Consider the following 12,459-nt stretch of genomic DNA (forward strand, 5'->3'; position numbering starts at 1 on the left):
GCTGCAGGCGAGTGCTTGAGAGCTTTTACAGAGGATAAACAAGATGTGAGCCTGGTTTCTTTGGAAGGGCTGAAGAAACAGCAAGATGGAGAGAGCAGGGAGGCAGGACTGCTGACAGAGAGGAGGGGAATGCTGGGAGCATTCATTTTTTATGACAGCTTCTCCAGCGTTCAGCGTGCAGCAAAAAATGGAAAACGTCAAGTAAGAAACTAGCTACCTCTACAGGCATGTACTTAAGTCTCGAAAGGAAGGGGGACCACAGCCCACAAGCAAACTAAAGGGCCCCAAAGTTTCATAAGATAAAGACACCACTTTAAAAATCCAGAGTGAATTTCCAACTGCCTTTCCAAAGGTTCTGTCAAAGAGAATGTTTCTTCTGGAAGGACAAAAGCACAAAAGGATGAGACAGAGCATTTGGCCGTTTCACCAGCACAGGTGGCAACACAAAGAAATGACCTTCCACACTTCAGAGTATTCTCTCTCACCAAACCAAGGAGAAACACTAGCCTCTTCTATTTTGTATCGCATTAAAGAGCTTTAATGTACACAAACATTTTAAAAATTAAATCTTCTGCTAATTACTTCATAAAGTTCCAGTGACCTCCCTACTTAAAAATTCTTCCAAGGTAAGGGTTAGGGGATAAAGCATGTTATGTGAATCCGATGGAAAGGTAGAGACAATAAGAAAGTAAAGTTTATTTTTAAAAAGATTTCTATGCTACTAGAAAAGATCCATAAGGCAATATGCACCATCGTATTAGGGTTGGTAGAGGACTGTAAGGGGATAGGAACACTTTCTCTTGCTTGGTCTGCTGTAGGGATTAATAGAAAGAAGAAAAAAGGAAAAACAATATGAAATTGAGTTTTCCATCTAAGAGAGGGAGAAAGCATATAAAAGCTTCTGGATCTGTGTCAAGGGAGTGAATGATATTTTAAAAGTTCGGCAGGAAACCAATGAGCTACACCCACACACAAAGCTTAACTGCTTCCAATGCACTAACTAGACCATATAATTCCCCAGCTGGGAGACACTGACGGGGCTGGGAAATTCTGAGAAGGATGGGCCAGCTAGCCATATGGCTTAAGTAACGTTCCCAGATGAGGGTGGAGACTTGACTGTATTCTGAAAAAATTTTCAACTTTGGCCTTAGTCGAAGAATCCCAGAACAAGACAAGAAACAAACAAAAAGGGAAATTACAGTGAGGAACAGTTTACCTTCGGAGAACAGTTGAAATGCATACCGGGTACTGGGAGTGTAGTTACATACATTGTAATACACCGATACAGGTACAGCGTGCCGACTATGCAGAAAAATCTTCTGCTAATAATAGACCTAGAAAAAGGGAAAAACAGGGCAGATTCTCAGTCAAGAAATTCTGCGGATACATTTACTTTAAGTTTTCAATATTCCAGCAAAACTAACAAACCTAAAAAACTACCTGAGCACTTGAAACCAGAATTTTATAACTATTGCTCGTAGTGGATTAAGACAAGGATCTTGAGAATGTTATGTTGTTCTTTTTAAAACAATATTAACTGGCCAAAACAGTTTAAACTGCTCTATATTGATATTTATTAGGCTTCATGAGGCCTTAAACCTGAGTTGACATTCAACTGACATACAAGTGGAGCCCACTCTGATAGGTCAGAGGTCACTCAGTACCTATGGTGAAACATGTAGACAGTGTCTTTTCTGTTCAGAAAATTAGCATGACATTAGAATGAGAATTTAAAACTTTTATACCATTTAATGAGACAGATATTAAGCAATTTTACTCATATATCCCAGAAACTGATTCTCTCAGGCAATAAGATGCCAAGAAAAGAACCTACCTGAAAGATAGCATACAACCCCCAGCCCACTCCCTGCTTATTATGTGACCTTGGGACAGACTATTTACCTCTGAGTCTCAATTTCCTAGTCAGTAAAACAGGGACAATAACATTAAAAATAATGTATGGAAAATCCCTACCATATAGTAGGAATAAATGGTAGCTATTAAGTGTATAGGTTATGTGGATAAATAAAAATAAAAACAAGAATTAGAAATAGTTTTCACTGTTGGTTTTAATGAAACTATTTGATATATACACGTGAACATGTGTATTGAATTTGAAAACTTCTCCTAATTTCAAATGCTGCATAATTAAAGTAAACCTAAGTGTGTCCCGGGACAAAAATGTTCCTTCCCTCTATCCCTCTCCTGTTCTACCACAAGCCAGAATCACAGTCCTGCGGGTCTCTTCGTCAACCCTGGGGAGTTCAAGTTTTCCTTGGCCTGGGGCAACCTAAGTTAATAAACAAGGAAAATTTAGAAACAGTGGTCAGGCTTTCCTCTTAGAATACTGAACATCCAACCACTCTAACTGTACAGTGTAGCTCTATTTTTATGCAACATGGGCATGACTACTGAGGTGTCGTGGCCAGAGAAGAATTTGTCTCTTTTGTATTTTTTGTTTTAACAGAGAAAAAAAGTGATATATCATGTGGGTGATTAAAAATTAAATTATAAAACAACCCATGTAACTATACTAGCATTTCATTTACATCTGCACAATTCATGTAAATTACTTAGGTTTAAAGAGTAGAATCTGGTGTTTTGTCTCCGTACCTAGATTTCAGAAACTGGGTCAGAATTGCTCACCATAAAAGCCATTTTTGCTTATGTTCTCTTAGTGAAGATGGTATGCCACCTCCAAAGACAAAAACTTATTCAGCATAAACCTGTCTTGGAAAAGTATGTGCCTCTAACTTCAAGGATAATGAAAGTACAATATAATAAACAATATAAAGAGGGACAATACCACAGAAAAACACTAGCCTATATATGTCTTTGCCAAGAATACCAAAACAGAAATACCAAAGTGAATTTTACATTGTAAGATGCAATGGTCATTTTTCTTAAAAAGAAAATGCCTTCCCTAGCCATCCTGCTCAAACAAACAGAAATTACTTGCAATTTCACTTGAATTAAACCTAAGGAAATAACTAAGACAGAAAACTGTCAAATCTAGATCTATTAAACTCTTTAAAGGAAGAAAAATAAAGCTACTGCTTTGGTAAAGATTACTGTCTTCAAGTCACTTTGCCTGATTATCTCATGATACACAAAAGACACACATGCCCCTCTCCCACCCCAGTAACTACTTCCATATCTCAAACTCGAGTCACCTGTGAGTACTAATAAAATGATTTTAGAATTATCTGAGACTATGGTGTATAAAGAAATGATGACAAAAAAGACAAATCCTTTAAAAACTTTCTTAAGTAAAACATAGGAGGTTCACAGTCACATTTATTATTTGTTTCGAAGTGAAAAAGTCCATGAAGTTATCCATGTGAATTTGTCAATGTTAACAAATCAAGTGACAAGTTGAAAGTGGTTGGTTGTAAGAATTTTCCAATCTTTGGCAGTTATTTAATCTTTTTGAAATTAAGCTGAGAATGTATTCCGTGTACAATGTTAAACAAGGATCTCCTACCACAAACTTCGAAACACTTTCATACTCTGCTTTTTAAAGAACTGCACTTCTGGGCATTGATTTCATTACCTGAAAATTTTCACACATTTAGAATTCTCATTTACTTAAAAGTTTAAAAGTTCAAGGTGTTTAAAAAACTGTAGAAGAAACGTTAGTGTGATATTACAAGAGATGAAGCAAATGTCAACAACATACATGATCTAATTCTTAAAATCACAATGGTTTTCTCATATGGGACACGCCTCTCCTTTCATGTTTGAAGGGAATCTGTTTCCCATTTGCCCACAATTTGCAATGACAATCATCTCAGAGACTTGTATTTGATCACGGTTATCTATTCTTCTAAGTGTCTGGGCACTAGACTCATTATTACTTTTTCTGAGATAAAGATGTACCTGTTAAATTTGATTATACGGAAATATGAATAAAAGTGTTAATATTTTATTGATAATTATGAAGACTTGCTAGAATAGCAAATTACATCCAGTACAAGTGACTTAAACTTTTTAAAATCCCTTATTTAAAAACGAAAAAGTGCTCAGAACTTGATTAAATACTACTAAAATTAGGCTTAAACCTAATTTTAAGCACTACAATGTTTTTGGCATTTGGCACAATGTTCTAGAATCCTAAAGGAAAAATGCTGAAAGTAATATACTGGAAAGTAAAATTAAAATACTGGAAAGTTCTTTTGTTTCTCACAAGTTGTCTCTTTCAACTAATCCAGAGCAGGAAGACATACATAAAACTCTTGCAGTGCTCTGACCTGGTCTCCTAGCTGTTTTTGGAAGCTACTGGCTTTTAGAAAGAAACAGGCCCCGATACACAGCAGTAGAACTAGGCAACAATTCAGAACAATAAACAAGAAAGGCAACAAACAAGGGAGAGCACTCAGGGTCAGGGAGCACCAAATTTCTGGAGCAGTCACCAAGGCCAGTACATGATTAGGTCCTTGATCAGTGAGTCTGGTATGTGAACCATGGGCAATAGTTCAGCATCACTGAGCTGTCTATTTAGATGCTAGTTCTCACCTAAACAAAGACTCGCTTAGTGACTTTGACGACTCGATGAATTTCCTTGGAAACTAGTTTCCTCTCCAGCAAAAGGAGGAAAAGGACACCACTTTCTTATGGAATCAGAGAAATGGGTCAGAAATAAAATGGAAAGGCTATGAAATAGTACCAAGAATGGGCATCAGTGCAGTCATCATCTATAATTTCTTTAAACATCTTCTTAATATAAGAGGTTGGAAAATGAAGTAATTTTATTTAGAGGTGCCTACCACACTACCAAAAAAAAAAAAAAAAAAGGTTTTCTACTGAGGTATTTCCTCAGGAGTGGTATTAACAGCAGCAACTATTTTGCCAAATTTCTCCTATATGCTAAGCTCTGTGCCATTCAGTTCTTAAGATAACCCAGCAATGTGAGGCTATGATCCTTATTTTACAGACGGGGAAACTGAAGTTCAGAGAGTTTAAGCTGAAATATAAGTATATCACGCAAGACAAAAATCCTCAGGAAATTGCTTCACATTGTGTGAGAAATCCCAGTTTTGAGTACATGTAAATGAGCCAACATCATATCAAAATCTACTTAACTGAAACTTTTCACTGTTAGTGTTTTATGTCATATTTCATATTGACCAGGACTCTACAAAATAAGCATTTGGATAATAATTTAATAACAAACATATTAACTATTGAAGTACTGAAAAAAATTCTTCTAATATCATATAGATATCCAAAATTAAATGTGCCCATATTTCACTATTGTTTGTAGTCTGTGCCCAGTGAGATTTGGTTATTGCCACCCCCCTCAATACTGTATGTCTAACCAGTTATTCTGAAATGTTATCCATTCTCACCTGAACTTCCACTATGACCTTCTACCTTATCCCTAAATACTGCTCCTGCCTCCTGCTATGGTTTGAATGCTTATGCACCCTCCCAATCATATGTTGAAACCTAATAAGCAGTGATTACATCATAAGGGCAGAGCCCTTAAGAATGTGTCTAGTGCCCTTTGAAAGAGACCCCTGAGAGCTAACTCACCCTTCCACAACGTGAGGATGCCTCTAGAAGGCATCATCTATGAACCAGGAAGGGGACCCTCACCAGACACCTATCAGCCTTTGCCTTGATCTTGGACTTCCTGCATCCAGACCTGTGAGAAATAAATGTCCGTTCTTTATAAATGACCCAGCCTATAGTATTTTGTTGTAGCAACCTTAACAAAGACATCTCTCTAAAATCCATTCTGTAGAAAGCAGCCAGAATCATCTTCTATGAAACAGTTAAACAGTTAAATCATCTTAACCCTCTTCCATTTGTTGTCAAATGTGTTTAGAATAAAATCCCAATCCTTTCCCAAGACCACGAGGCCCTAGCTCTGGCCTGCCTCTCTCCAGTCTTCCTCCTGCTGCTCTCCCCCACATTCTCTGGACTTCAGCTTCAACCCGATGCTCTTGGTGCTCTTTGAACACACCTTGCAAAGTCTTTCCTGCCTAAGGTAGGATCTCTATGCCAGCCATTCTCTCTGCCTGGACTCTGGACTCTGCCTTCTCCTAGAACACTGCCTGTCATTCTGCCTGGGACTGGCATTTGGTCCAAATGTTGTCTCTCAGGGAGATCACCTACTCTAGAGAGGTTCTCTAGTCCTCTCTATTCTATCTTTTTTAAACTTCTTCACAGCCCTCCTGACAATGCTCCCCGCTTGCCACATTCCCACATTCTGTTGAAGCTAACTCCAAAGAGACTCTTAAATCCCTTTAGTTCCTTGCTACCAGCCCATGGATTTCCTGGATTGTGAAAAGTGCTTGCCGCTGCCTAAATTCAAACCACTTAAGTTCAAACCCAGAGCTCGCTTCAACATGATTCCTAACCACCTCTTCCACTCTTGTCTTGCAGACACAATCCCACTGTGCTGGGCAAAAGGAGCCACTCGGTGTTCCCTAAACACAAGCCCAATTTCTCCTTTTTGCCTGCAAATCCCATTCCCTGCCCTCTCCCATCACCTGTCTGCTAGAGTCCTATCCATCCACCTCAAGCCTTCCAGAAGTCCCCAACTGAACAGAGCCACTTCATCCTCCCACACTTCATGACTTCATTTCTATTTTATGGCACTTTTAATATAGTGAGACTGGCATCACCACTATCAACAGAGGTCATGTCTCACCCCCTCTACTGGAGGATCCTCTTAAGGAGAGTTGTGCCTTAGTCATTTTCAGTCCAGTGAGGCTTTCCACAGCACCTGCAATAGCAGTAGTACTCACTTCTTCCTCCCTCAGATAGTCCTTTCCTGCTTCTTTCCACAATGTTTGTCCTTTAAACCTTTTCATATATCTGCAGGATTAATACCTTCTCTCTGCATCCTTTCTGCATTCGTATTTTAATTAAAAACACTTGCTGAGATTGCTGCATTCACCCAACTAGGATGGTAAATCCCTGAAGATTGGTGGCCAGAGTTCTGCTGTCTCTCTCCCTTCCCTCCCCCGTCTCCTCACTGCCCCTTAGTCGCCTTCCACCATCACAGCCTCAGGAGTCTCATTGGCTCCAGACAGCTGATCATAAAAATCCAGGGCTTTAGTTTAGTACTGTAGGAGAAAAATTCCAAGGAAAGGTTAGTAAAATAAATGAAAGGGCAAGATCAAATGCTACAGAACAAACAGAAAAATCAAAATAAATGCTCTCCTGAGAGATTCAGAACACATTTAATATTTCTTGAGTATCCACGCAGGGCAGGTTGGCACAGTTTGTGAACTACGAAAATGAGACACGTGCATGCACCCAACCCAGAAATGTGTCTGTACACACACACAATGTCATTTTCCTTTTTTAAAATTCCAGTTCAGAGAAATTTCACATCTTTGACATTATTTTAACCACATTCTTGTTTAGCATATATTATTCCATTTTACAGACGTGTAATTTATCCCATTTTACATTAAAGTGTGAAGAGTTTAAAAACGAGCCTGGGGCCACAGAGTCAGACGTAAGAAAGCCACAACAAAACCCAGGTCTCTAGACTTTTCACTAATGAAATTTCAAGTTATAAAAAAATAAAATAAAATAAAAAGTTGTGGCTTAGATTTGTTTTTCTAGATTTGCTTTTTCAAGCCCTGTGTAAAAAAAACACGCAATATAATGTAATAGTTGAATATGTGCTGGAAATAATCCATACTGGTTTGAAGAATTTGCAAAGAACAGATTAAAACTGTCCCTGTTCTACCTGCCTTTTAAAAAAATATTTCCTGTGTTATATATAGATTGTAACACAGATTGTAACATAAAGAAAAAATGTTACCCTATATGAAAGAAAACATCAATATGATCTACTTGAGACAGTTATGAAGAATTAAAATCAAGTATCCTCCAGAAACTGTTGCATAAAACTGTACAAAGTTACATTTCTTCGTGGTGTTTTATGCTATCAACAAAAATAATATATTCATATATGTGTATATAAATATATGTGAGTATATATACACAGAATACACATATGTATAATGCATATATATATAATGCAAATATGTATGTATGTCCAGATCTTTCCTCATTCAGTCCCTTCATCAGAATTTACCCACCTTGAATTACACTCTTAGGGGCTTGTTCAGACTCAGCTAGTGGAACTGAACAATTAATGTTTGCTCTTAGGTTAATGAATTACTCATAAAAGTAACATGCTGTCATTTTAACAGAGGGTTTCTAAAAACATAATAATCACATCCATCATCAGCAGTGGCTAACATTTATTGAATTCCAGGCACAGCAACTAGCACTGTGTAACAATAAATGTGAGTGGCTATTATATTATTCATTCACTTACAAAATGAATATATATGTGCTAGGCATTATTCTATGCATTGGGAATATAGCAGTGAACAGAACAGACAAAAAGCCTGCCTTGTGGTGCTTTTTGGCACTAGAGGAGGCAGACAATAAACAAGTAAATAAATAAGTAAAACACAGAGCATGTTAAGTGCTAAAGGGTAAAATTAAGTGGGAATGTCACTGGGGGGAAGGGAAATTACAATTTGGGACTAAGTTGGCCAGAGAAGGCCTCCCTGTGTTTGAGGGGTCAACTATGAGGACATCTGTGGGAGAAGATTCCAGAGGCATATGTGCATAGGTGTGTGCTGATCAAAGGGGTCAGGGAGCAGAGAGCATGAGGTGATGAGTTCTGGACAGAAACTGCTGGGTCTGCAGGACCTCTTAGGTCACCATGAGGATGCTGGCTTTAACACTCTGAGGTGGGAAAAGAGTGGCACAGGCTGACTTGTTCAATGACACAGCCTGTCTCCAGAGCCGAGAAATGACTTAAGGGAATCAAGAGAGGAAACTGAGAGACCAGTAGGAGGTTCCGTCAATAACCCAGGTAAGAGATGATGGTGATTAGGTCTATGGCAGCAACAGAAGTGGCGAGAAGGGTCAGACTTACAGACAGACCAGATGTGGGGTGAGAGAGAGTATCAAAAACAAAACCAAGATGCTTGGCCTGAGAAATGGGAAGGACAGAGATGCCATTAACTAAGATGCAGAGGGGAGTGGCACAGGTTTGGGAAACAGGGGGAGGTCAAGTACTCTGTCAAGTGCTTTATATGTATTATCTCATTCAATCCTCACAACAGGGTTGACATAGAAAATATTAATATCATTCTCATTTTTAAGTGAAGAAACAATGCTACTACAGTAGTTAAGTAACTTAACAAAAGTCACCCAGTAAGAAGGCAGCTGTAGAGATCTAAATCAAGGATGATCTTGCAGTGTAAGATTTACAGTATAACCACCGACAAGTCGCCACATCTGTCTCCCACCATCCTGTTGGTACCTTGATAGTGGTGGTTAAGCATTCAGCTACACTGAGAGAGGAGAATAACACTACTTATTTTAAGAGTTGATTGAATCAAATGACACAATGAACATAAAAAATTCTTGTTCAAGAATTCTCAAACATCAGCTGGTTTTGAATTTACCTCTTGAATAGGGCGATAATGATTTTTGACAATATGGATGAAAAGAAAATAAAACAGATTTTGAGTAAGCACGTAATAGATGCAGACACATATGTAGAAGAAAAAGGAGAAGAGATAATCCCTGAACTCTCATCTTGCTTTACTGCTAGAAGAATATGACAGATTATCAGCCAATTAAATGGTATAACAGGTGTTCAAAAAAGCTGCTGTCACATGAAAGAATTCTGTCCTCACGTGCTTTATACTTGGATAAAGTTTGGACAACATAGTTTCAAAAACTGAGATGTTACTGTGAGAACACATAAGAATTCCCCAGAATATAACCTCTATGCAACTGCTGCTGCAGCCCCAGAACACACACTCTAATAATTCTTGGTAAATAACTAAACGTAGAGATGTTCTGAAGTTCCACAAGACTAGCCTTGTGGTCTACAGTATAAGGCTAATGTATAATAAAGTAAAACGACCTTAAAAAAAGCTCTTCTGGAACTTAGAAAAAAAATTCTATTGAATAGGAACCTGGAGAGACCTGCTGCATATCAAATGCTCTCTATCAAGTGCTTTTAAGAACTTTATTTAATCACAACCATCAAAGACATAAAAACAACGAAAAAAATGTTGACAATATCTGTGGTCATAAACTATGCTGGAGATTAGAAGAAGAAAGAGATAAGCACTTTGATCCAATCAACTTAATGTGAAAAGAAACACTGATGAAATTAAAATAGTGTAAAAATGAAAGACAAATGTTAGTGGAGCATCTAGTCTATTGAATAAAACACAAACCAGAAACAAGTTAGTGTCTCACAGAAGCAGATGCTAATCAGAACAGAGATAATAATCCTTGTTAATTAGATTCCGTTCACAGAAGAGAGCTAAATGCTACAGATACGCTTTCTTATGTTGGCAGATCCCCATCTAACAAACAAGGGCGCCCAAACCGTCCTTGGAAAAGAGTCCAGTAACTGCTTTTATTTCTATTTGCAGATATATAATTAATAAGGTGAAAAACACACAATCCTTATAAAACATATGAGGAAAATACTCGTCATTTCTGTCAGAGAAAATTCAGCATAAACTCTCACCCTGTAAAAGTTTTGTTTTCTTGATATAAGATGATTTCTTTAATCTTTAACCACAATGTGAGTCATAAAACATCATCCACCAAAGAAAAACTCAGTTCCTTAAAAACCAATTTCCAACCCGTATGGATAAAAGCCATAAAGATGTTTCAAGAAGGAGAAAATCCAGCAATGACAAGGGCAATGTAGGTTTTTAATTTGCTACAGGTAAGCCGATTAACAGCTTGCCTGAGTGGGTTGGCGTTGAGTGGAACAGGACAGCAACTTTGGATCCATCCAAAACTAAATGGAAGCTTCTCATTAAAACACTGAGAAACCTGATTGGAATAGGCATCTATCGCTTTAAGTACCACACATTCTAGAAGGTAGAAATCCATAGCTTCGTTCATCCGCATTCCACCTACCCAAAGTCATACCTTGAGGGTATCATTTTTCCAACAACCCAAGCCCCTCTGGAATCGCTGTACTGAATTCTACACGTGAAACATCTTTAAATCCATATTATTAGGGCTCTAGATTTCTGTGTGGGAAAAGCTATACATAGCTATTCACAGTGCTTAGGCCGACTGTCAACAATTTATTTAATGAGTTAGTAACTCCATATCTGTTGTTCAATAGCCTGTACGCTCTAAAGATGTCTGAGGGTTTTCTTTTTTATTAAGTGAAAATAGATCATCTCTAACAGTCCTATGCATCTTTCTGTATGAATCGTGTACAAAACAGGCAAAATACACAGCATTTTCTTAAAGTTGCTAGAGCTTTAGCTAGTTCAACAGAGTATATAGTTAATAAAGAAAAAATCAATATGCTTTGATTTCAACTACTTGATAAATTTCATTTCCAAATAATAATTAGAGGTCTGGAGTTCAAGCCCCACAATCCTTGAATCTTAAAGTTTTTACTTTACTTACTTGTATTTTAAGAGCAGCCACTGAATTAACCAGAGTCCTACAAGGATCATGCCGTTAATTTCGCAAATAGAAAAGGCCCACTGCACCCGGTTAAAATGGTCAAAAAATGTGTCCGGTAGCGGAGGCTGGACCTCCTTAGGAGGTACTCGTTCATGGACGACCGAGATCATCACTGTGGTGAGAACAAAACAGGAAAGTGCATAAAGGAAGGCCAGAAAAGTCTTGCCCCACTCCATGGGGTACTGGGAGCGTTCCGGTTCTGGCATGGGGATCTTTATCATCTCTTTCCTAAACCCATTTGGCATCCCGTTGGGTTTAATCTTGATGCTAAAGCTGCCGTCAGGGGTGGGGGTGTCTACACCAATGTTGAGGTGGCCGTTGGCATGGCCATTCTTGTGTGCTTCCATGTGGTGCTCCATTTTCAGGGTCTCTATCATGTCCAGGAGCCGCTGCCCATTGTCAGAGGAGACTCGGCACAAGGGGGGTTTTTTGAAATCCTCTTGGGTCAGGTTGATCAAGTCCTGGCCTGTGAAATGTTCCAGAGGCTCACAGTATTCTGGCATAGCGTTTTCTAGCAGCCAGTCTGCCACCTTCTTGGGTGACCAATAAACCACTTCCTTCATTGTACTGGCAGACAACATGAAGTCCCCAGCTCGTTCTTGGCAGGTCAGCAGTCACTGTTCCTACAGGGCGGGACACTGTCCCTCCTTCGCTCGTTCATCCTGTTGGGCCTCATGAGCAGAGACTTGTTTGGCAAGATGGTCAGGGCAGTTTTTAAACACCTCATGTAGCTGTCTGGGGTTCCTGAGTGCCCAAGCATTAATTCACCTCATTTTCGAACAGGATTCTTCCTTCTGTGGAGGCAAAAGAAAAAAGGTCAGGATACTGGGACTTCTAAATCAACCAATTATTGGTAAACTCTATGGTTTTCAAACATGTATTAGTTTTAGGGAACACTGACTCCCTAGTTTAGTCTTCCCTGACAGAGCATTAAATTGGATAAGGTCAAAG

The 12,459-nt window shown here is 38.6% G+C and overlaps 1 protein-coding gene across 9 annotated transcripts in view; it reads right to left on the minus strand.

Moving 5' to 3' along the window:
- SGMS1 (sphingomyelin synthase 1) overlaps positions 1-12,459 on the minus strand; it is a 282,944-nt gene that overhangs the window by 18,060 nt on the left and 252,425 nt on the right. For all 9 annotated transcript variants that reach the window (XM_063102278.1, XM_063102273.1, XM_063102276.1 and 6 more), the window contains 2 exons: positions 11,449-12,302; positions 1,217-1,334 (listed from right to left, as the gene is read on the minus strand). In XM_063102278.1, the coding sequence (XP_062958348.1) occupies positions 1,217-1,334; positions 11,449-12,089 (759 nt within the window). In that variant the 5' untranslated portion in view covers positions 12,090-12,302. The remainder of the gene's footprint in view (positions 1-1,216; positions 1,335-11,448; positions 12,303-12,459) is intronic.

This window comes from Cynocephalus volans, chromosome 7 (assembly GCF_027409185.1).
Source record: "Cynocephalus volans isolate mCynVol1 chromosome 7, mCynVol1.pri, whole genome shotgun sequence".
Taxonomy (NCBI): Eukaryota; Metazoa; Chordata; class Mammalia; order Dermoptera; family Cynocephalidae; genus Cynocephalus; species Cynocephalus volans.